At 30.1% G+C, this 26904-nt stretch overlaps 2 protein-coding genes across 2 annotated transcripts; one reads left to right on the forward strand and one right to left on the reverse strand.

Annotated features, from left to right (window-relative positions):
• Positions 1-11974: 11974 nt before the first annotated feature.
• LOC114733597 (pentatricopeptide repeat-containing protein At3g12770-like) lies at positions 11975-13645 on the reverse strand. Its single transcript, XM_028921070.1, has one exon. It carries the CDS (start codon positions 13643-13645, stop codon positions 11975-11977), a length of 1671 nt encoding a protein of 556 aa, XP_028776903.1.
• A 6191-nt stretch (positions 13646-19836) lies between these two features.
• Positions 19837-24588, forward strand: LOC114733598 (SKI/DACH domain-containing protein 1-like). Its single transcript, XM_028921071.1, has 4 exons — positions 19837-19846; positions 19986-20253; positions 23841-23959; positions 24227-24588. Exons 1-4 carry the CDS (start codon positions 19837-19839, stop codon positions 24256-24258), a joined length of 429 nt encoding a protein of 142 aa, XP_028776904.1. The 3' UTR covers positions 24259-24588.
• The last annotated feature ends 2316 nt before the right edge of the window (positions 24589-26904 follow it).

Below are 26904 nucleotides of genomic sequence, written 5' to 3' on the forward strand. Positions count from 1 at the left end.
GGTCTCAAAAAAATGAAGTCACCAAAAAATTTCAATAACTAGTGAGTAACGCAGACTTGTTACCATATTTTGTAGAGTATTTTAGTGTATTTGATATACCTACAAAACTACTTCAATATGTTTAATGCACCTTAATCCTCTTGTTTATTAATAGCCATCAAGGATAAAGAATTGAAAACATACTTTACAAAGTTAAATGACCAAAATGAGATATTATATGAAGTTAGAAGATTAAAGGGGTAGTTTTGCCCATATATACACATATATACTACCTTCCATCTTTTAATAATATCTAGTTAACTAATTTAAATATATTAAGAAAATTAGTTAAGTTAGCTATTGGTAACAAATATGAGTTGATTTTCTTAAAGTACTTTTTTTTAAAAAAAATATAACTACCACTTAATGAAAACTTCTTAACATATATAATCAATAGAATATTTTAGAGAATAATTACAAATTTGGGAAACGATGTGAATTAAGTTATTATACTTATAAAAAATTGTCACGATCATACAAATCATGATCGGATAAATATACCCTAATATTCTCATAACCAATTTATTTTAGGAAATTGCTGATAAAGATATAATAAAATTGAAATATATTTAAAAACTGCCACGATCATATAAATTACAATTGGATAAATATACCCCAATATCCTCATAACCAATTTATTTAGGAAATTGTTGATAAGGTTATATTATAAAAAAACTGCCCCACGTTTCAGGATTTTGTGATTATAGCCCTTCCTATAATTTATCAATTTATAAATCAGATCATATAAAATAATTTGAAAAAAGAAGAAATTCTGGGTTTATTAGTTTAAACTAAACACGATTACTAACGTGGAAATATAGGACTATTAGAAACGTGGGTAGAAAATGGTTTAAAAAAATAGTTCAAAAAAGTGGGATTTTTTCTTTAAAAAAAACATTTATCTACCCATAGACGATGCTACTTGTCGTGCTATCAGCTACTCTTACCTTGTACTCTACTTTTCTTTATTAAAGATAGATTAAATTTAATTCCTAACTAGTTTTTATATTATGAAAGTAGTATTATTTTTCTGTGATATTTTCCTAGTATGGAGGTGCGGTTATGGTCAATTTGCCGATTATAAGTTAACCAAAACCAGGATTATCGATTATGTCAGTGAATGAATCATCAATAACGCTTATCTCGTGAAACAATTAATTAATATATATATGTCCATTTATTTTTTATTCATCAATATTATCAGGTCAACAATTATTTATCATTAAAAATCATTATTCCTTTTGATCGAGGAAGAGCATTTTAAGTCACTTCATTTTTTTCTTTCTTGCAAACCAAAGATCATAGTGTCATTTTCCCAAGATTAATCTAACATTTATGAATGTAGAGATAACCAAAAAGTCAATACATAAAATTATTATACTACCTCCAGGCCTGGCTAAATTTCAGAAATTGAGTTGTATTAATTTTTTATAACAAGACAAAATTTAGAGCAAAATATATGGAGAATTAGAGAGAAGGCTCAATTTAGAGTAATATTTATAGAAGAGGATCATAAAAATTAAAATAATTTAAAAGGACCAAATATTCAAATCTAAATTTAAAATACCATACTAATCCTATCCAAACCTTCTACATTTCTCCTCCATTTTTATTTTTAAAACTAATAAGAATTAATAAAATTTCCTAAATTAAACATGATCGTTTTCAAAGTTTACAACCTGCGTAAAACTTAATTAAAAAAAAATAAAACATTGTTCATTCAAGTAAAAATTAAATTTTTATTTTCTTCATAAAAAATAAAATTTTATTTTAAAAAAAATCACAATTTTAATTAAAAATAAAATTTAGAAAATTTTATTAAAATTTATATTATATACAAAATTTGTATAATTTAATTTTTTTATTTTATAAGAATTTATATCAGGTTTAGAAATTAAAAAACTCATGAAATTTAAAGAGTTCAGATATCTTTTTATATGCAAAATTTGTAACCACAATTGTCTTTACTAGACAATACTTAATCATAATCCAAAAAATATTGTCAATACAAAATTTCAATAAATCCTATAATAAATTACAATATAAACAAATGATAATAAGGGTTTTTATTTTTTGGTGAAAAATGATGCTTTTTTAATATCTTAATCTACTAATTACTAAAATATTAGGTAGAAATTTTAACATATTAAAATTACTTTATTTTACAAAAAAATTATTTTTTAGGGATACATCCCCTTGTAATTTGTTAAAGTGAAATACATTTCTTTTATATTTGTTAATTTTTTTTATATATTATATTTATTTATATTATTATATACACAATTTTAAAAAATAAAAAATTTATAATTAATTAATTATTTTATAAAGAATTATTATAATTTTATAAGACGGCTCCTCAAAATCATTTAACAAAAGCCACTTAATTATATGATATAAAATTTAATAAAATTATATAAATTTTATTTTCAATTAAATATGTGATTTTTTTGAAATAAAAATAAAATTTAATTTTTACATCACTGAATAATGTTTGCATATTTTTTTAATCGATTTGTGCAAAGATTGTAAACTTACAGAGAAATCAGGTTTAATTTAGTGAGATTTATTAATTTGTACTTGTTTTAAAAATAAAATGCAAGAGGAATATAGGATAAAATATATGAAGTTTGGATATGGACAATATGATATGTTTAATTGATATTAGAATATTTGGTTCTTTTAAATAATTTTAATTTTTATGATTCTCTCCCATAAATATCACTCCTTATTGATTATTTTCTCTAATTCTCTCAAAAAATATATGATGACCTCTTTAATTTATTTCAATAATAAAAATCTCCTATTCATTTTTGAAACCTGCATAAAATCAAAATAATTATGTTGTGTTTACAAAATTATTTTCTAAATTTTTACTTTTTTAAATTCTATCAACAAAATTCTCACGATACTTTTAGACAAGTTTAATTGATAAAAAAAAGGTTAGTCCTTTCTCGAATTTCTATTAAAAATTAAGTTTTCTTAAAAAAAATTTTGGTTTCTTATTTTGTTTCTTTTCTCTTCATAAACATATTATATTATACAAAACTTAACCTTGGCTCTGCCACTGTAAATCATAATAGTCATTCATTTCGAATTTTGGATTACTCTTATCACATCGTTTGTTACGTAATTAATCACAAGCTTGACTAATCATTTGGGTCAAAAATAATTAATCTTCCCTAATCATCATAGTCTTTTTCCCACAACATCAAGTCACAAGATTTAAGTCATGGATTTGGTTATAAAGATTCACAAGAAGATTATAAAAAATTTTTATGGGACAATAATTGAAGATAGAAGGATACCTAATTTGATAATGACGATTTACATTATTGTTTAAAATAACTGGAAATATTTCAATATTTTTGCTATATAATATGTTGTATAATCTAATAATTTATTGAAAAATTAATTTTCTATCAAGACTAAATTGATTTGATCTCCCTTTCCCACCCACAACAGCTTGTTCAATTTTAAAAAAAAATTAGTTCAACATATTTGTGCTACATACTTATTATTTGAATTTTTAATAATTACATTTCATTCTTAAAATCTTATATTACTTCCAATCTTGAACAAGCTGTTGTTCACTTATTGTGAGACTTTTTGATGAGCATCTACTTTCATTATAACCTCATAATGATTCTTCCTAATTTTTTTATAAAGAAAAATACATAAATAAAAAAAAGATATGACATAATAAACCCTAATTTTGTAAAACAAGGGCATTAAAATTCCAAAAGGAAAATATAATCTGAAATACATAAATATAAATTGGACAAAAAAATTAGTGAATAAAATAAGATCTTTGTAGGTTGAGGTCGATTGGGATGAATTAATCGAACATTTTGGTTGGACCATCCTTTTCAGAGTTAGATCTTCTTTTTTCTTTTTTTGTGTGGACAACATAGAATTTTTTTTTAAGAATGTAAAACAATAAATAAAGTGTAGACCAGCTTTTTTATTTAAATTTGTCATGTACACAAGAAAAAAAATTGAAATCAAATCTTAACTACTTGCTTAATCTTACGTTATATAACTCAAAATTTAGAATTTCAAAAGGAAAGTTCATATGTCAGAGGATGATGATATTTGAGGTATTTGGGATAAGGTTTGGACTGTTCTATGGAGCTTATTATTGTGTTAAAATATCAACTGAAGTTTATCTATGCATCTAAATTCCCTATAAATATAATCACAGAATTAAAATAGACAAAACGAATAGTAACAATATGGATAGATCGCCTAGAAATGACATATCCTTTAATTATAATTTTAAATTTTTTTACCAGCAATTATAATGTTATATTATATTATGACAATAACAAACAAAATATAAGAAAAAACATAAATTATCTATAACTTGCCTTTAAATAATTATTTCCACGTGATTCCTATAACCTACCAAATTTTTAAGTTTATCTTCAAGACCAACTATTTAAATGACGATAATGTATAATTTTGTAATAACAGATAATAATAATCTGTTGATATGAAATTTTAATTTGAGCATTGAAAAAAGGACAAAACTTAAATCCATTTGCTTATATTGTATTATTGTCCCTTTCTCCATATTAAAAAACTGGCAAATGGTTTTCTTTTAATTGTAAAATTCACGTGGGTATTATTTCAAAATTCTGCCATGTTATCATTAATAATAAAAATCACGCATGGGACAATTTGATTGGAGAAACCAACTTAATGCATATAAATAAAAAGACCTACGTAAATTATTTGCTTATTAATGGACAATAATATGATGCAATATACACACTTCACTTGAAAATAAGTTGATTAACTGTTTTAACTAATAAATAGATTTCATGTGTGGAGTGATTAATTTTATGATGCTAATTTATAATTTTTATATTTTAATATTTTTTACTATATATATATAATATGTAGCATATAAATGCAAAAAATTTGGGACATTTACTCAATCCCTCCTAATACAACAAAATAAGGGTTGACTTTCAAGTTCTTTTATTTCTCTTATTTTTTTTAACCTGAAGATGTAAATAATTGAATTAGTATGGAAGAATTCATAAAGATACAATAATTTTTGGTGCTTAAACTCTGTCTGTCTATCTATGATAAATAATATCTAAATTAAAAAATAATTAAATAAAAATTATTAACAAAAACAAATTATTTTTTCAAAGTTTGTATAATATTTTTTAAAAAAGAAACGTGGATGAAAATCTGAATAGGAAGCTAGGAACTGAGTTTCGATAAAATAAAATCCTCATATTATGTTATAGAAATGAATGAATAATGGAGCTAAGGATAAAAAAAATTCTTTTTGATGAATAATATTATTTACTTAAAACTAAATAAAGGAATAAATTCAAGACAGTATGATAAACAGTAGCATGAGTTTTATAAATAAGTCAAATTTAAAAATTATGAAACTCAAAATCAAAAGTAAAATTTTGCTCATGATATGAAAAATGGATCAACAATTTGTGAAACTGATAAAAAGTTAGTTAAAATTAAGATAATCAAGGGATCAGTTGGTTTGAAATGATATATATATATTTTTTTAAATTTAAACCATGTTTCCTTGCTGTGATGTATGCATAACTATTGGAACGGACATGAATGGGCAAACAACAACAAAACTTTATGTATTTAAAATTATCTATATTTTAAAATAAGCATATAATCTCCTTTATCTCATAATTATTTATTTTTAAATTATAAAAATTTGTTACATTTTTTTGCATTCAAAATGATAAGCATCTGGTTAAAAATATATTAAATTAATTACAATCAACTTGATAATGTCAGATTAACTGTTCAGTGCATGCATTAATATTTTTTTTGGTGGTGATTGTTTTAATATTTTTAATAAGAAAATTAATAAAAATTGTTACTGAGTAAATCACTCACGAATAAAGGCAACTAGTTCTCTAAACCTTCAATAAGTTGGCTTCAAATATTTTTAAAATATATAATGCCTGCTTATAATATTTTTATTACTAATTATTTCTCAATAAATAATATGGGCAGAAAACAAAATACCAGATCTTACCAACCTACTGGATCCATGAGGGGACCATAATGAAAAATCATTAAATAAACAATTTCACCAAGATCTTTGATCCAGATCTGAGGATTTGATTGGATCTTTAAAATATTTTCATAAGCAATATTGTTTTGTTTGATTCTTGTATAAGGAAAATAAAGGGCTTTTAATATTATTACGAAAATAGTAAACACACAAACAACATTAGATCTTGGGATGGTGACAGAAATTTGTCTTTTCATGTAGCATTTTTGGGTATTTCCACATAAAATATTATCATTCGATTTGTTTTGACAAGAATAATAATATAAGTTGAATATTATTGAGTACAGTCATTTTTTATTATGAAATATTATCCTTTTAAAATAATGCCATGAAATATTCCTAGAATTTCCAAATTTATTGACATTTGAGGATGACCTAAATGATACGGAAATTGCACATGGAAAACTTTGAGATGTCAATTTGATATTTGAAAAAGCAAAAATAAAACAGTTAATTTCAATTACATTTTTTAATTTTTACAATTCTATTAAAAAGATTTTATTAAAAAAATGAAGAGAGGGAGTATAGCAAACTTTCTTCAACATCATTCATATTATTATGACAAAATGTATTTATGTTTTGGCCCTTTTAAGGACAAAAAATAATATTAACATAAATAGGTATCTCTGAATATATAAGAAAATGTGTCTATTATCCATGATATATGTAATTCGGCTATTTGTATGTTATATATAGAAGACGAAGGAAAGTATGTATATTATAAATTAGAGCAATACTTATATCAAATTTTTTATGTCCCTCATGTCAAGTTCTCTAATCACACGTGACTTTGTATGATATTTTTGAAATATTAACATTTAATGGTATTTAATTATATATCTACATGGAACAAAAAAGAACACATGACTATGTGTGATTCGAGAACTTGATATAATGGATATAATCAACTTGATCTAAGTTTTTTCTCCTTATAGAGTAAAATATTCCAACCTCCGGTGCATTTTGCCATAATTACATGGACCTTTTATTTATTTTGAAAATGCATACTTAGGTCCAAACTGTTAATTTCATTAAAAATATTCTAAAAATGCTTTTTTTTAATTAAAATTTATGTTGATATACTTTTTATTTATTAATTTACTCTTCATAATACTAAATTCCTAAATTTTGGTTAAAACCATTTTAAAAATTTAAGATTTTTCCTTTCTCTTAATTTTACTTTTATTTTTATAAATATTTATTTGTTTAATATTTTATTATACTGGGACAGAAAATTAAGTAATTTACTTAATGTGAACATAAAAAATTGAATGAAAAATTGATTAATTTTTTAAATAAACATGTGATCATTCAAATAAGTTATAAGTGTTTGCAACAAATTTTTTTAAAATTTTAAATTATAAATTTAAATGATTTATATGATTTCCTAATTCATATAATTTATATTATATGATAAAAAATTAAAAATATTTTTATCCATTTAAAAGAAACCTAAATAAGTTTCAATATTTCATGAAGAATTAAAAATTATATAATTCTATAATGTAATTAAAATTAATAAATTTTATAACATATTAAAAAGTTTGAAAATAGCTTTTCAGAAATTGAAAAGGTTTCGTTTTAATTCTTCCAAAAAAAATCGATAAAAGAATCAATAATGAGTTAAAATATCGGGTTAAACATGTACATATTTTTAAATATGTATATATGTTTAAGTTAAAGTTAATCGTCAAAAGATTTTAATAAACAAGGTTGCTTCTTTCTTGTATAAATAAACACACAATACACATGCAACTTTGGATGGTGACATCACTCTTCATTCTAGAGCTAGATAGAATATATTACACACACACACATGTGTGTGTGTGTGTGAGCAGAGGTTGTTGAGTGATGACATCTTAAACACGAGATTTCGGGTTCAAATTCGAATAAATACAACAACAAAAAAAGTCTTTAAAAAGGTTAACCCTAATTAGGCTTAACAATTCTCAGACCTAATCACTATTCCAGAAAAATTATATTTCCTTCAATCTTAAATATAGAAGCTAGTTGAAGGATTTGCTTCAAATCTAAATATAAGATTTTAATATATTTTATCTTCTAAATTTATAATTTCTTCTTTAAACTATCTTAATTGCTTGCACAAATTAAAGATGACTTCCATTAAGGAAATACTCCTATATTTATTGTTAAAATGAAATATTTCAAGAAAAACAACACATTTTTGTAAAATGAAATATTTCAAGAAAAACAACACATTTTTCTTATAAATAACTAATTTAATTATTTATTAATTTTCTTAATTTTTATAAATTAGTATCTAATTCCTATATTTAAAATTAAAAGAATATATATAGATGTCTTTATATACTCTCATTGGTTAGAAGTTGAAGGATTTGCTTTTATTCTAAATGCAAGATCTTATTTTAATCTACCTCTTACATTTATATTTTTTTTTCTTAAACTGTTTTTATTGATTATACATGTTAATGAGAGTTTTTATCGATAGGGTAGTTTCCAATGCAATTGATTACATAAAATATTTTAGAAAAGCCAATCCACATTTATCATAAATAACTGACTTAAATAATTTTTTAATTTCTATAAATTAGTTATAGGGAAAATTGCAAAAAAAGACCTTGGAATTGCAAAAACGCAGATAGGGACCCTTGACAACTTCACTTTGGGTTTTGACAACTTCAGGGCATATTATTCTTGTCAAAACCCAAAGTGAAGTTGTCAAGGGTCCCTATCTGCGTTTTTACAATTCCAAGGTCTTTTTTTGCAATTTCCCCTTAGTTATATGTCTCCTACATTTACTATGAGGAAAAGTATAAATAGATCTATAAATTAGTAAATGCTAACACAATTTTTAATGCCAGATACGCTTCTGGCGCCAAGTACAAGCATGTTGGAGATGATGGAGAATCGGAGATCAAGAAGCTCTTATAGATGCCTAGAATCAAGACCTGCATTGCATAACCCATTAATAGGAATTAGAGTCCAATGACAGAAGCAAAAATGTTATGAATATATTTTTGAATATTAAAGCTAAGGAAAAGCTTTATAAGGCCTAAGATGCGCAACCAAAAGTTATCACCTATCAATTCATGATATTAGGCTTGCAATTATCACCTATCAATTCATGAGATTAGGTCGTGAGATTAGGCTTGCAATTAAAGGAGTTGAAGTTAAAGAGATAAGTGAAAAAAGCTTCCAAATAAGCCCTAAAATATAAAAGGGCGTGCAAAAACTTCAAGAGATGGATTTGAGCCAGTTATTATGGAGCCTCAGGCCATAACGAAAGTGGCATCTTTAGGTGTATTTTTGTCTTGGTTTTTGTTTGTTTGCTTTAGTTATTTGAGTTGTGATGGGCTGAGATATGATCAAATAAAGCCGAAAATGACTTTTTACCTTTTTAGGAGGTTTTTAAGAGTTTTAGATATGATGAATTGATTAAATAAGGTAGACTAGAACATTATTCCCTCCGGTCTTTATTTTAAGTCTCAAATAACTAACTTGCATAGAAGAAACAATTAGTTAAAAATAATAAATATATTAGAAATATACTTTTGTTTCCAAATAAGAAAAAAAAAGAAAGAGAATTGCGGGAAAATTTGACGAGAGAATTTGTCAAACAAAAGAGAATGAATAATCAAAAGCAAAAATGAAAAAAAACATTAAATGTTAACAAACCAAATTGAAACTTATAATAAAACGGATCACACCGAAGTATTGGTTTGTCTTTTAAAAGTCAGCTTAAAAGCCCAATTATCCTACCATATCCATTGAATTCAAATTAGATGAAATTTGATTCAGATGGATTTTAACCACCGTACCCCCTAATTTCATCACACCCATTGAATTATCTCACGGATTTCATAATATCCTTTTTATCCTGAAAATTATTATCCTTCCATTCGGCCATTATTTTGTTAAAAATTCATTATCCTTCTACTTGCTCCATATAAAGTAACGTCTCCAATCACCCCAGATCGTTAAGGAGGCATCACTTCACTCCTCTATGCCTAATTCAATGGGGCTTTAGGGGTTTCAGGGTCTTAGTTTGTGTAGAGTCTTATTTTCTATTAAAGGTCAAGTGATGTGCGCCTATTATATATATTGTAATAAAGAGTTTACTCAACATAATTGCTCCCTTGCATTCTTGTGAGGATACTATAAGAGATTTAAGTGTTTGCTTTACTTGGAACTTTTGAACCAGTGTTTCCCTTGAGTGTTGAGTTTCACATATTATGAAATCCGTGATAAACAAAGCAAAAGGCGATAAACAAACAATATAAGACACAATGTTCTAACCATCTCAGAAGGACCTCTGCCCCTTGAGTGTGAACACCTGGCGTAAACACGTCTCGTACGTAGCTGAAATAGCAACTGACACTCAAAGGCTGACCAACATATTACTCTCTCCGATCCTATATATAAGAAACAAAGCTGGATTAGATCAAAACAATCAGTTGCCTTCTATCCCAAGATTTTCAAAGAAAACTCAACTCTTGAACCAATACCCAACGGAAACAAGCTTGATTCACATAAAGGTTTATCACATGGATGACACTCATGTATTGGAATTCTCTGATAACATCCATAAAGCAGTGAAGACGTTGGCAAAGCTCTAACATATAAATACAAATAGTCTTGGCGTAGAGGTGACAAAGTTGCACAAATTCAAGCATGCAGGGTAATAAACACAAGAACCAAGGGGGAAAAAAATCGAGCACTTAAGATCATTTGCATAAAGACAAATAAAATAAAAGAATGTTAGAACTATTCTCCAATGAGATTACGAGGCAAACTGCGAAAACTTTAGCACATAAAAAAATAACGGATGGATTAGGTAATTTAGTCCATACCTCCGTCCGTCCAACTTTAATTTTTTGAGCCAATTTTGAGATATCTGTGCAGAGAAGTAAAAGATGCAGAAATTCATTAGAAGTAAACAATGACGGATCAAGCATGCCTATTGTGGAAATATATTAGCCATGCAACATGACTAGCAAATAACAGTGTTATGAAATTCACACTACCCGCTTCTCAGAGTATATTTTCACTAAAAGGCTTGAGAGAAAATAGAGGAGCTCAAAATTTTCAAATAAATACCTACAAACTTGAATTCCTTTGGGCATATTAAAGACACTAAACACAGGTTTTGCCACATTAGGGTCCACAATTTTTTTTTTTCAAGTTCCCAAACACTAGAACAAGCAAAGAAAATCCGTAACATAGTTATTAGGGAATAGTGATCAATACAAAAGCTTCCATCAGATGCAGAAACCAATCCACTACACACAAAACTAAGGCTGTCAACGACAAGGAAAATAGCTAACAGAGCTAACTGCGAAATCAGCATCAATCACCACAGAGCAAGTAAAATAATAGTGACAAATAAAAACTTCAAAGAAAAGCTGAAATGCTGACAGAACAAAAGAGGACCATAATGCACATGGACATAGGGGATCAGAGAAGGGCGAGGAGAGACAGATAAGGGGGGCTTACCATTAGCTATGTGCATCTTTATGAGCCTAAAATCTTCAAGTGTGATACCCTTTTCTTTGTCGAGTGGGTTTACCATACCCACACTTTGAGAAAACTATTGCCTATACTACGAGAATAGGTAACAGCTATTAGGCGAATTAGAGGCAACAGTTTTGAAATATTGCCCAAATCAATCCATATGGAAAATATGTTCTGAAAATTTCCACTGCATGCAAATAACACGTTCTACTTTATCTCTTTGTCCACAACATGTAGTACAGGGTTCAAGTCCGGTGCAATTCCTTCGTGAAGAAATCTGCCCATTATTATCTTCAATTTAGCCCATATCAGATCAGCTTTAGGATGTGACCTCACCTATCCCCAAAAACAAATATATGTACCTTGTTCTTAACCTCTCCATATAGCAGTGTGCCCAGCAATTTTTCTCACCCTTCTCTGTTTCATTTGAGCCCTGACCTTATCTGCTTCTAATCTTTTACCACAAGAAGTGTAAATATTGGATAAGAGAACATATCGACCAGAGTTATCAGAGTCCAACTCCAATATATGTTTTTCAGCAAGTTCGGCCATTTCTACATTCGAATGAATTCTACAGGCGCCAAGCAGTGCTCCCCATACAGCTGCACCTGGCTTTATTGGCATCTTCTGAATAAAGTCATAGGCTTCACAAAGTCGCCCAGCACGACCCAAGAGATCAACCATGCATGCATGATGTTCAGAACCTGGTCTTATACCAAAATCTCTACTCATGGAATTGAAGTGCTCCCAACCCTCCTGTATCAACCCACCATGACTGCATGCTGACAAAACCGACACAAACGTAATGTGATCAGGTTGCTGCAACACCTTCGTCTGATCAAATAAGTCTAACGCTTCTCTAGCATGGCCATGTATCCCATAACCTGAAATCATGGTGCTCCATGAGATTGCATTTTTCTCCTGCATTTGATCGAAAACTCTCCTGGCATGTGCCAGATTTCCACATTTCACGTAGAGGTCGACTATAGAAGTTTCAAGAGACACTTGATTTTGGAAGTGGTTCCGAATTACAAAACCGTGAATGGAACGTGCTTGCAGGAAAGATGCCAAATGTGAACAAGTACAAACTACAGCCAGAAGGGTTACCAAATCAGGATGAATTTTCAGTAAGATCATCTCTCTAAAGAGGCCCAAGGCCTCCAAGGGCATGTCAGCTTGAGCATAAGATTCAATCATTGACGTCCAACACACCAGATCCCTATCAGTTATCCCATCAAAGAATGCCCGGGCAACATCAATCCTCCCGCATCTCGCATACATTCTCATGGTAGCATTTTGTATTAATCTATCCAAGCCAAGCCCATTGTCCATCACGATCCTCCGAACTTGGTCAGCTTCCTTTTCTGTGTGCACACATGTCATAGCGTTTAAGATGGAAGCTCTGTTTGGTATAATTCCATTGGCTAACATCTGCGAAAACAAAAATTTGCCTTGGTCGCAGCACCCGTTTTGGCCGTATGCACCAATCATTGAGCTCCAAGTGACTATATTCTTGTCATGCAAGTAATCAAACACGTGGCGTGCAATGTCATGACGCCCACACTTGGCATAGAAACTCAGCAGAGAGTTACCCACAGTGACATTAGAGTCATACCCAAGTTGAACCACATCAGCATGAACTGAAATCCCAAACCGATAATCTTGCAGATAAGAACAGGCCTTGAGAACAAACGGGAAGGTGAAATTGTCGGGGTGGAGGGAAAGTTGTCGTCGCATTTGCGTATAAAGTTCGAGGGAACGGTGATAGAGGGAATTTTCGAGGAAGCCACGGATCATAACGTTCCAGAGGAAGACATCGGGAGAGTTGGAGGGGAAGTGAGAAGCAAGAGAGAATAAGGTGGAAGCGAGTGAGATGGAACCTAGAGAGAGGTAGTGAGCAATAAGGTTAGTGGAGAAGAAGATGTTGAAGAAAAGGTGGGACCTGAGCATGCAGCCATGAACACATTTTAAGGATTGGATGGTCCTGCTTTGTTTGATCAAAGAAATGCAATTCTCTGCACTCAACGGCCCTGCTACCATTTTTGCGGGTGAAGCAGAGGGAGAATTTCCCGCAAAGGGGTCAAGAAAACGGCTCGCAGTGAAAAGAGGGATTAATTGAATTTCTCACTTGACATATAAGTCAATTCTTATGTTGGTTTTGATTTTAAATATAAGACTCATTTTTTATATTTATCAATTTTTTTTAAAATTATCCTTATAGATATTCCCTCAACTATAATAGGGAGAGAGGTATTAAGAAAGACAATTATAGTGTTTTAGGAAAAATGTGTTACTTTTTTTATAATTAACTAACTTACCTAACTTTCTTAATCTAATCAAATTAATTAAATGGGTCTTATATTAAGGATAAAAAAAGTATTATGATAACAGATAATTAAATTCTAAAATTTGTATGAAGATTAGAATATCCGTTGGGAAAAAAAAAGTCTGTATAATGTGAAGCAGACTGGAATATATATGTACACACAAAAACATAATTAATTTTAGGAATAATACTATCCTAAATTCTTGAAATTTGACTTCATTTTAATTTTGATTCTTAAAATTTGATCTCATTTAAAGAGTGCTTAGATAGAAATCAAACTATAGTTTTAAAAATAATTTTACAGCATAACAAGTATATGTATAAATGAGATTGTCTGAATTTATGATAAAAACATTTTTGGGTGTCTCGCACACTTTTCAGTTTTAAGGAGTATTTGGATGAAAACGAAACTATAGTTTTAAAAATAATTTTACAGTATAAAAAATAAATATATAAAGAAGTTTATTTCAATTTGTGAAAAAATATTTTTAAAAAGTACTTTTAGCAATAGTTAAACACCCCCTTAATTCCCATTCCAAAAGACCAAAAGCAATGTTTCAAGTAAGAGTATGCATAAGGCCCAAATATCAAATAAGTCCACCCAAGCTAAGCAAGAAAAACACCTAGGTCACCCTAATAAAAAGCTATCTGAACAAAAATGGATATTTTTCGACCGGGCTGATGCACGGGTAGGACCGCGGGCAGGGTATGTTGCCTTGTCAAAAAAAAAATATATATATATGTATTATAATATATAATATAATATTATTTTAAACAATTATCCCTTTTATTTTGGCTAAAAACATTAGGTAAGATTAGAAAAAAAAATGAAAGGAGCATAAAAATTATAATTATATAAAAGAGTCAAATATCAAAATATAAGATTTAATATGCTAAATTGATCCAAGTCAAATTTCCTTCTTTTCCTCTTATCTCCAATTTTTTTTAAAAAATAAAAAATAAAACTACCTTTCAACTCTTGTGCTTTCACGTGACTATAAGAATCCACCAACTATATGAATAAACTACAAAATTAACTCAATTATTAAATATTTTTTTACCTCTCATAAGAAATTGAAGGTTGAAGAACAAGACCACGTAAGCTTTATATATATATATATATATATATAAGTAATTGAGTCATTCGTGATAATTTTTTTCCTCTTACTTGTCTTAAGGCATGATAATTGAATTTTTTTTTGCACATTATATAAGCAAGGTGTCACTAAGTTAGGCAGAAAAGCCCATTCTGTCTAGCCTGTCCTTCCTTAGCCCAAAATGGTTAAGCATCTACTGAGTAGCGGCTGCAAAACGCAGCCCGCTTTTAACATCCTTATTTTTATCTAGTATTTAATTAAATTTATAAATAAATATATTTTAGTATTAAGTTAATAAAAAATTTAGATATAGGAAAATTATTATTATTATTATTATTATTATTTTAATAATGTTTTTGTGTGTGAGTGTGTGTGTGAATATGTGTGTGGATGATATTTTAGAAAATTATACCATGGTATGGAAGTCTCATGTCAACTAATCTTTAGAGTAAAGGAGTTTGACGAGCTTATATATAGGAGATAGTGGGTGGAGCTTGAAGTGAGTAAATAATTTTCGTATATATCTGAGGTAGTCTCAAAAAAGTGCTAGTTTTGAGCTTATTAACCGTTGGATTGGACTGAAATTTGGTCAGCCCATTTGGGACATCCAAATCATTAATTTCAACGGTTGGATCATCATTTTGATCTTCGAGTTACAAGTTATTAGGTATATTTTTAACTTATTTTTTTAGATTTAGCAGATAGAATCCTGAATAGTAAATTAGCATTGTAAAGTTTGTTTGCTATTAGATTAAGCTATAATTTAGATAATAGTATCATGATAGATAGAAAATTAAATTCAACAGTCAGATTAAGGTTTAACTTTTGTAGTGAGAGTAACCTAACTCGTATTAGATCTATTTATCTAAGTCATTCGAAGATAGAACAAAAGTTATAAATTACAGTTTGTCTATTTATGTTATGAATTTGATGATTCTAATAATGTAATCTAATAATTAAAGTATACTTAAGCAAGAAAAATTTAGGAATTGAGTCTAAATTATATATATTTTCTCATTCTAAACCTTAGAAAAAGGTTTTTTAGACTCGAATTCTGAATAAAAATTAAAGATTTTAAAGGAGGAATTAGAGGCTAAAATTTTGTGAGTAGTCTACTCTAATATTATAGAGATGACATTTTAATTTCGTTTGTAGATATAAACTCTATTGTGATATTTTCGAGGTTGGACTTTGGTTGTATTTGACTGTTAGCTAGGAGACCCGATAACTAAATTTCTATTTGTTGCATGCTCTAGTATGAAGTTGATGAGCAGCTTTATAACTAATTCTATAAAAGTATATTATGTTTTGTATGAACTGTCTTGTGGGATGCCATTTTAAAAAGGACTGACATAGTTTGTATTGCGAGAAATTGGTGATCATGATTATGATGTATTATTATGAAATTCGGTTGATTATGCATATAAATGTGTTATTTTAAACCCTGTGTATTTATTTTGGGTGGGGAAAGGAGATAATTGGAGTTATTGAGATTCATATACTTGTCACGTGGTATTGGCCTCCATACGGAGTTTTATGGTTAGCCGCTATTATTGTTCCACTAGTTCTTTGAGGGACTACGACACTCCACTAATTCTTCGATGGGGACCCATGGTCCACTGAGTACTCTGTGGTCTTTGGCCGGTCCACATCACTCATGTGGTGAACTTGTCAGAGTTGCTAATCAAATGGGAAGAACTTAGCCCATGGGTCTAGTCGGAGGAAGTAAGGGGGATATAAGGATTGATTTGGGTTTAGGGATTGCATATGACATAAGATGCTCATTGATATTTATATCTTTTAAATAAATAAAAAGTATGTTATTTCTTTTGAAATGTATCAACTGCATGAAATTAATGGAAATATTTGTCTTATATGATTATTGTGAGTTTAAATGTTAAATAGATGTTTATCAACTATTATTAACTCTATGTATCCCACCTGACACCTCGCTAGCCCATGTTAGGGTGTGTGATAGGTAGGGATTTAGTTACTGAGACGTTGTCTCACTCTTGTTGCTTTATCATTTTCAGGAAACAATACGTAAGCGGGACCTTCAGGGAAAACTCCTGAGACTCAATAGTTGTAACTGACAGTGTAGAGCTTTTGGACCTTATTTTATGCAATCTTTTCATACCACGCATTAGGATTGCATTCATTTGGGACTTATTTTACCTTCTCATATTTTTATATCGTTTGACTTAGTGAACGTATTATAGCTTTTATCTTTGGTTTATTTTGTCTGAACATTGGACTAGAGTGATGGTAGTAGGCCTAAGGCCCTTAGATTGCATGTGATTGAATTCTTGTGGATCCACGATGTGATAATAGCAATTTTCGCAAGTTTAGTTGTTGCTAGTATTGACTATATAGTCAAATCTGAACTGCTATTATAATTTATTGAGGCGTGTTGTTTTAACCTTGTTAGCTATGATTACAGATATAGGTTATTCTTTTCCTAACCATGATAGCTTTATTTGAGGTCGAATGCTTTTTTATCATGGTTAGCCCCTTAGTGATGTGATTGCTTCTAAATAACCATGATAGGGTATGTTTACTAGTTTTATTTCTTTCTATCATGGTTAGTTTTAGTTAGTAAGCGGCGATGTTACACCGCTTATCTTTCAAGCTGGATATCAGACATGGCACTTGCTTTTTCTTAGCCCTGCCTATATGCACCATAGTTCCAAGGTCGAAAAAATAACAAATCTACGGACAAAACAAAATCAAGTCAAGTTTAAGTGACCAAAATCACTAGTTTTAAATTTTAGGGATCAAAATCAAAATGATACCAAAAGCATTGGTTTTAAAAATTTGAAACCAAAACTAAAATGAGATCAAATTTTAAAGGCTAAATTTGGTAATAATGCTTAATTTTATTAATTTTAAGAAATATTTAAGGGAGAATTACAATGATATTTCAAGAAAGGAAAATAATTACAAAACAAATCCCAAAAAGTTATCATTTCCTGCTTTGAAATTTGTCATTACAGGCTACTTAGGTTGTTATTGGGACTTTTTAATAACTATTTCCCTCCATTGGGACCTTGTTATAATTCTCCCAAAATTTAATTATGAATATTTTGAAAATAATGAATTACTACCTCTGGTCCTTAATATAAGAGCTTGTTGATTAATCTGAGTAGATTAAGAAAGTTTGTTAAGTTAGTTATTTGTAATAAATACGTATTTTTTTCCTAAAATACCCTTACTAATCATATGTATTAGCTAGAATTATCATTTGATAAAATCTTTAACATGTGCAACCACTACAAGAACTATTTAAAAAAAATAAATAAATATGAGAGACAAAATAGATTGAGATTTTATATTTAGGACCAAATTAAAAGTTAAATTAGCTCTTATATTAAAAACTGAATGTAGTTTTTTTTTACCAAACGAAAATAATGAATTATAAAATTTTAGTGAAGATAAAAAGGTTGAAGAGCAGATTTCCCTAGAAAATTTTCTCTCTAGAAGCATTGGGCACGTGGAAACTATTTTAGAGGCAAACTTCTCCAGAAATTTGAAACGGTAGCAAGTTATTAAAAATCTAACGTTAATCATTAAACTAATGATACTCTTCCGATCCTTAATATATGATCTAATTGTTGAGTTAGTTTTGGTCCTAAATATAAAACTCATTTATCATATTTATCAATTTTCTTTAAATTACCCCTATAGGTACTCTCTCAACTATAATTAAGTAGAAGAAGGAGAAGAGGTATTAAGAAAGATGATTATGGTGTTTTAGAAAAAACGTGTCACATTTTTTATAATTAACTAACTTATCTAACTTCCTTGATCTAATCAAATTAGTTAAATAGGTTTTATATTAAGGACTGAAGGAGTATTAAACATGAACATTTTAATTGTAGGAGACAAAATTGTTATGATTTTAAACTTTCGAAGCAAATTTGTGTCAAAAGAAATTTTCAATTACCTAGCGGCCCTAAATGAAAACTTTCTGAACAAATTTGCAAGTTAAGCTAAGATAAAATATACATTCTGGGCACATATATGTGTGTGTGTATATATTACTTTCGTTTCTTAATATAAGAGCTAGTTTGACATTCAATTTGGTTATTAATATAAAATCCTAGTTCACTTTGTCTCTAATATTTTTTTTTAAGATAGTCATTGTAGTAATTATACATATTATCAAACATAGTTATACCTAATCCACATTATTAGTAAAATATTTTTAAGAAAATCCAATTATTACAAGTAACTAATTAATTTCTTTAATTTATTTAAATTAGTTAACTATCACTTATGTTAATATTAATATACTACTTCCGATTCTAATTATAAGAACTAGTTGACTAATTTGTAATAAATATATGTTGTATTTCCTAAAATATTCTTACTGATTAAGTGTGTTGGCTAGAATTACTATTATCAGAAGGATTATTTTGAAAAAAAATACTCCTCCGGTCCTTAATGTAAGACCCATTTAACTAGTTTGATTAGATTAAGGAAGTTAGGTAAGTTAGTTAATTATAAGAAAAATAACACATTTTTCCTAAAACACCATAATCATCTTTCTTAATACCCCATCTCCCTCTTCTACTTGATTATGGTTGAGGGAGTATTCATAGCGGTAATTTAGAGAAAATTGATAAATATGAGAAATGAGTCTTATATTTAGGACCAAAATCAACTTAAGAATTGGGTCCTATATTAAGGACCGGAGGAGTATATAAATATGAAATATAAAATAAATTAGGTCTTATAATTATAATTAAAATATAAATAAAATAAAAATTAAACAAGGGTTTAATACTACCGGAGGTAGAATTAAAGACATGAGGTGGCGTGCGTGTATACCGAGCAGCTTCTTTACTCCTGCCTCCCCATTTCCTTCTTCATCTCTCTTCCATTTTTTCATCGCAGTCGCGCCGCTAACAAATAGGCATATGCAATACAAAATAGTACCTACCACATGTCTTCAAAGGATGCGAGAATGTCCCTCGGCTTTGCTGCCGTCACCGCCACCATCACCACCACCGCCCACACCACCATCACTGCCACGGCGTCCTTTCTTACTGCGCATTCCACAACCATTACTTTCACTGTCACTGTCACCGTCACCGTCAAGGATCCAATATTGTAACTCCTTCTCTTCCTCCTCAAAATCCAGAGTCTTTCGTTCCCTTTCCTGTTGGAAACAATTCAAATGTGATGGCTGCTGAACATAAAGCAGCCGACGGTGCTGCCGCTCAGTAAGACAGTTTTATCTTTGTTTTCCTCTCTCAATCCTCTCAAATTTTTCGCGATTTATATGTCTATTTTTCTGTTTGTTCTTTGTGTAATAAATCAGTTTATGTTGTATAGAGAGAACGCGGCAATGCGCTTAAGCTGATTCTACTCTGAAACAATATTCGGTGGCGCAAGACAACTCAATTCTTAAATGTGTTTACTGTCTTAGTAGACGTTCGATGCAGTAAAATGGAAGAAAGAGGATTAGGACTTGAATAAGCTAGATGAATAGAGTGAGGCTTTGATATGGAAGAATTTAAGGAATTTTACGTGTGGAATGATGAATTATGGCACGATAGATATCAAAATTTCCTAGCGAAGTTATGATACTGCTGGATCTAAAGCTGAAGTTGAGACAAAATATAAAAAGGTCTAAAAGTTATAAGTTAGCGGAAATTGTGAAGAGATCTCGGGACATGTTGACTAGTGTCTTGGGTATGACAGAGACTTGTGCTGTTTGATGTCCACAGCCTTGGCCATTTTTTTTTCACCAAATAGAAGGAATTGGATTTTGCATACTTCGGATTATATACTTTTACTTCCTTCAATTTCTTATTTGAAATCCAAATTTCCAAAGTTTTCCTATGTCTAAATCTTTTTGGAATATCAATGCTCTCCCTCAGGTGAAGGCTTTTGTTTGGAGTTTGAAGCTTGGTTATTCACATGATGTTTGCATGATGTGTCATCGGAGTTCCAATGTAAACTAACTTTCATATTTCTGGGTTTTGAAATGGCATGACAGATCTGGAATGGACAGTTTCACATCTTCAATAAACAGCCGTTCTCTAGATAATAAGTTCAATATTTTAGGGAGCAAGGAGAATTAAGGCATCTGGAAGAATGCTGTTTTCGCAGACTTGTGGTTGGAATGGAACTCGAGTTTTATAAGAGAAGTTTTTTCAATCACATCTTTTGGAAAAGAATTCTGTTTTTCCCTGGACTTCCCTTCAGGTTTTAACAAGCAGTTACGGGGCCTTTTTTTTTGGGGGTTGTGAGAGGGGTCCCTGTATTGAGTCACGGACTAACAGGGGATTAGAAAGATCATAGTTAATGTTTGTTTAGTTTTTGCATCATGATTTGAGATGATTCCTTTTCTTTGTTGCTGAATTGGTTTTTATTCTTGTGAAAAATTCTTATAAAAATTAGACCAACTCTGGAGGAAAGAAATCTTCAGATTAACATAACTCTGCCAAGGTTGTTTTACTCAACAGTGGAAATGGCTGAAGTCTGGCGTACTTGCACATGAATTATGAGTCTGTTGGTCATCGTAGGAGTTTCTGTGTGACAGGCATTCGTTTATGATGATTAGGAAACTAGCTCTGTGGCTACAGCTTCCATGATACAGAGCGCTCCTGAAACCTAAGATGGCTCCATTGAGCTCCCAAATCTCATTCCATGGCAGTCTGAGCTTGCCTTTGAACTCCCTGAACTGGCCCATACCATGCATATCCTTTGCCATTGCAATGGAAAGCAACATGGTTTTGCTACCAGTTGGCGTGTAATTGAACCAATGAGAATAGGAAATAAAGAAGGAAGGAGAAGATTGAAATAGGAAGAAGAGGAACTCCCTGGATTATCATAAAGTTAGAATCTAACTATAATAAACTAAAGCCTTGGAGAACCTCGGTCTGCTCTGAATCATACTTCCATTCCTCATAACTTCATCATATAATAACTGCCATGTGAACATGAAACCACACGTAAGGACTGCCAACACGTCAAGGAGGTTAAAAGTAACTCCCTAATGTCCCTCTCGAGCACTAACAGACCCTTCATCTGTCATGCTTTACAGTCTAGGCCGCTTCTTCCTTCTGATGTGGGTAATAATAGGTGGATTTTTTATCAGTGTGTGGCTACTTTAGGTCTCAACGGTAACTTTCAATCCTCAAAACTTGCTTATAAAATCAACCCTGTACCCATATATAGGCACTGTGTCCTATTGAAGTTCATTATTCCTTGCATGCCTTTCCGCTTGTTCTCTATCTTCCTACATAGCGCTACACATACGTAAAAGAGAAAAACTTAATGAAAGCACTACATAAACACATAAAACATTGCAGAAACATCTAAAACAACCGATTCATAATTCATGTAATACCTTCCCTTATTTCTTTGTTGATTGTCATGTTCTCTTTGTTATGGTAAACCTGTACTTCGTGGAACTATGTAAACAATAAAAGTGGCTAGTAGGAGCTAGAGATTGAGGAAATCATGGGTGAGCATAGGACAAAATCAAGAGACTGGAGAAGACGGATTTATCAGGATTTCAAGGTTAAATTACATAAAAATCTCTTAACTTTGCGTCAGTTGCACATAATCTTCCTGACATTTCCAAGTTTAAATTTAACCCCTTAACCTTTTATTCTTTATATCATGGATCCCTTATTGTTGAGTTACCTTTATTTTTTTTGACGCATGTTGTCACGTCAGATTAATATAAGACACATGGCATCCTACATGATATCCTACGTAAGTTAATAATTTTATAAAACCTTCCTAAGCTTTAAGACAGTTGCATACCCCCTGGAGGCGGGAACTTTAGAAGATTAAATTTAAATTTTGAAATATCAAGGGGGTTATATGCAATCAGTCTAAAGCTTGGGGGGTTAAGATAACGGTAACTTAGCAGCAAAGGTTCATGATTTTTTTTAAAAGAAAAAAATTAAGGTAAATTTAAACTTTGAAATGTCAGGGAGGTTACGTGCAATTGACCTAAAATTCAGCAGAGTTTTGTATAATGTAGCTGGATTTCAATTAGTGAAGTTAAGAATTTATTTGATTGTACCTGACAATTTCCATGAAGCATTCAAATATATAAGTGCCTACCATGAATAGTTTTCATTAATAACTGCAACCCACTCGTTATTTGATGTGTGGATAAAAGCCAAACCATCCAAACTTTGTGCTGGAACTAAATTTCAAGAGAATGAGAATAACAATGATTGAAAACTATAGATTACTACTAATAACCTTGTAGCTTAGTGATATGAAAACTCTCTTGTAAGTAAGAGGTCGTGGGTTCAATCCTGCTTGTAATCTCAAGTTGTTAGTGCTTACTCTTCTAAATTTAGAGGGGGGAAAAAAACTGTAGGTTACTTGGTTACAGATGCTGCCAACCTTTTAAGTGGAGGCTCACGGTAGCAGTATTAAAATATAGGGAAAAGGACATTTTCTGCTGATATTTTATTGCATTTTGGATGATGTGTACAGTTAGCCTAAAATATCTCACTTCATAATGCTGATGATGTTTACTTTAAAGCTCCTTTGTAATATTTTCTTGTTATAATTCTAACTCCGTGAAAGAAATAAGATCGATAGCTTCTCAAACTGATGCATGGCAAGCCTCACAACAACACAGTAATCACGAAACCTATTTCATTCATTCCATCATCTACATATACTTTCATCTATTTATACTGATAGAGATGTACATTTAATATAAAAAATACCCCTATCTGGATTTTCCTAATTACCTCCTCTAACTATAATTACATAATTACCCCTGATCATTAACAGTAGCTAACTCTGAACGTTGTTGGTTGGTATGTAGGATTTCACAAGAGCAGGAGCATCTGGATCTAGATGAGGAAGAGGATGAGGAGCCAATTTTTGTTCTAACAGACGAATGGAGGGATTTCTTTGCAAAATCTGAAGCTCGAAGGCAACAAGGTTTTTCTTAATATTTCCCGTGCATTCATCTGTCTACGTTTATGAATAGAATTTACAAGATTGCATTTTTCATATATAAAACAATTGTGTGCGTGTGATTGTATGCCTGTATGTACTTTACTCTCCATCCTGAACTTAATTGGCTGGTCCAAAATGAAGCATGTCATCAAGGCACTTGAATTTGATGATTAGGATAAGAGAGTCGGGAACTAAGTAATGGGCTATTATGTATCTGCCACCTAATATATTTATATAAATATCATGCAGAGAAGAAGAACCGGAAGAAGGGAAAGAAGTAAATATAGTATATGGAAATTTTTTGACCTATTTGAGAGAGAAAATAATCATATTTGTTAGAGTAATGATTCCTCCACGGCTGATCAAGAAACATCAGAAGAGCCATTGATAATTAGTCAAGATCCTGCTGATCATGATGTGATTTTTTTTGGGGTCAGTCAAAAGAGGATAAACTATTACTACAGAGAGTCGTTTGAAAAGGTGTGCTGTTAAATTTGTCTTTGATTTTAGGATGAATGCTCGACTAATGGTATTAGTTTATCATTTTGTAAATCAGCACAGACCAATCTATTAAAGTAATGTAATATTGAATTTCATCGTTTTAAGCTTTACATATATGTTCCGGGCAAGGTAGTGATGCCAATGGAAAAGGCAACGCAAAATGAACGCAACCTTATCATCGAGATTATTGATAAGGATTAAAGGAAATATGTTCAACCTTCTAGCAAAGTCTTAAAAGCTAGATTTAGTTAACCTACTGCAGAGTTCATGGTTTATTGATTTAATAATAGCCTTTTCTTTTCTTTTTGCCAATGATCGACTTGTAGTTTACTTACTTGTTATGAATATTATGGCTTAGTGTATGTATGTCTATCTCCCTCTTCCCAAGTAACCCTACTACTTCCACTGCTCCACCAATCTTGTAACCCCGCCTCCCGCTCACATTCATGACTCACTATTTGTCATTCACGTAGGAATGTAAACCATGTGCAAGCATTTGTGTTTTATATAATAAGTATACAAGATACCTCTCTCATTCTCTTGTGTCCATTTCTTCTATAGACTAGACATTGTAGTAAGGATCTTTATCTTATGGTGATTTATTTCTTATCTCTTCTATTTTCTTAATATTAATTTTCATTTAATTTTTGTAATGGTGAAATACGGGATAAAGAATAATTAGAATTTATTTATCTTTATTATCCTTATTTGTATCTTTTAATATTACAGTTATGATATGATTTTGGATTAGATAAGGATTTTTTTTTTTTTTGGTTGACCTAGAGTATCTACCTCCGATAGCAGTGACTAATCTCTCGCACGGTAGATAAGAATATTTATCTATTAGAGTTAGGATTTATTTATCTTTAATATTTATCTTCATTATCCTTATTATCTTTTATAATTATGATTTGGATCAGATTTAGGATTTATAATATTTTAATATTTCTAGAGCTTTATTAATAGAGCTCAGGTTTCTCACCTGTACTCATTTTTTGGTTTTGATTATAGAATTCCTTTTCCCTCCCTCCTCCTTTATTCTCTTGTTCTCTTCTCCCATATTCTCCTTTTTTATGATAGTATCGTCATGTTGAATCTCACAAAATTTGAATTTTTGCCTCTTGACACTAATGAAAAGAATTATTCTCCTTGACGTGAAAATTCATCTAAAAGTCAACGGTTTAGAAGACATAATCAAAGAAGGAAATCAAGCATTCAATCAAAATAAAACTAAAGTCATGATCTTTTGATGTTACCATTTGTATGAAGGGCTAAAAATTAAATATAAGACCCTCTTGGTTTTCTTGAGTAATACAAGATATCTCGCTCATTTTCTTGTTTTCGTCTCTTTTACATAACTAAACCAAATTCTCCAAGAACAGGTGGGTCTTTTATAGTGAAATGCTTAATTTTTAAACCTTCATGCAATGGTGATGTAGAAAGATTATGATTTTGACTTTATCTTGATTGGATGCTTAATTGCCTTCTATGATTGTGTTTCCTGGCATTTGGATAAAATTCCACATATACTCCTCCGGTCCTAATTATAAGACCCAATTGACTTATTTGAGAAGATTAAGAAAGTAAGTTAAGTTGGTTATTTATAATAAATAAGTGTTGTCATTCCTAAAATATCCTTGCTAATTAAGTATATTGGCTAAAACTATCATTATTAGAAGGATTATCTTGGAAAAAAATGCATAAATATAAGAGACAAAATGGATTGGGGTCTTATAATTAGGACCAATAAAAAGTCAAATGGGGTCTTATAATAAGGACCGGAGGAGTAGTATCCAAAATAAATAGGAAAAATAATAGAAAAATGATTCTTAAATTTCAAAATCCCCAAACAGGTTAATTAAGTAAAATTTCAGTTTAGGTATAAGTAACTAAATTAGGTTTAGCAAATTTGTTGAAATGTCTATATTGCCCTTTATTTCTTTATTAAAAAAAAAAACCCAAGCAACCACACTTGGTGGCCGATCACTGATTCTTCAGTGCGGTGGCAACCGCCAGAGTTAAGGTGGGTCGCCATCACCCAAGCTCTGGCAATCAATTGATGATTGGTTGTTGGAGCTCTGACAATTTTTTTTTTGAGAATTTTTACGATTTCAGTATCAAAGTTAACAAATTCTTTAACATTATTAATAAGTTTGGTATAATAGTTAATAATAAGATTTCTAGAAAATTCAAAAAGTGAGATTTTCACAATTTCAATAACGCGATTAACAAATTTAACGTCATTAATAAGTTTCATATAATAGTTAATAACAGGTTTTCTAAAAAATTCAAAAATGACATTTTTATAATTTTATTAACACGGTTAACAAGTCACATAACGATATTATTAACTATCATAGCACCATTAGCAAATTTTTCCTATGAAGGTTATGTTTTTAATATTAGTTTCTTTACATCAAAATTTT

This window comes from Neltuma alba, unplaced genomic scaffold (assembly GCF_004799145.2).
Source record: "Neltuma alba isolate B1F8T4 unplaced genomic scaffold, ASM479914v2 tig00013019_pilon, whole genome shotgun sequence".
Taxonomy (NCBI): domain Eukaryota; kingdom Viridiplantae; phylum Streptophyta; class Magnoliopsida; order Fabales; family Fabaceae; genus Neltuma; species Neltuma alba.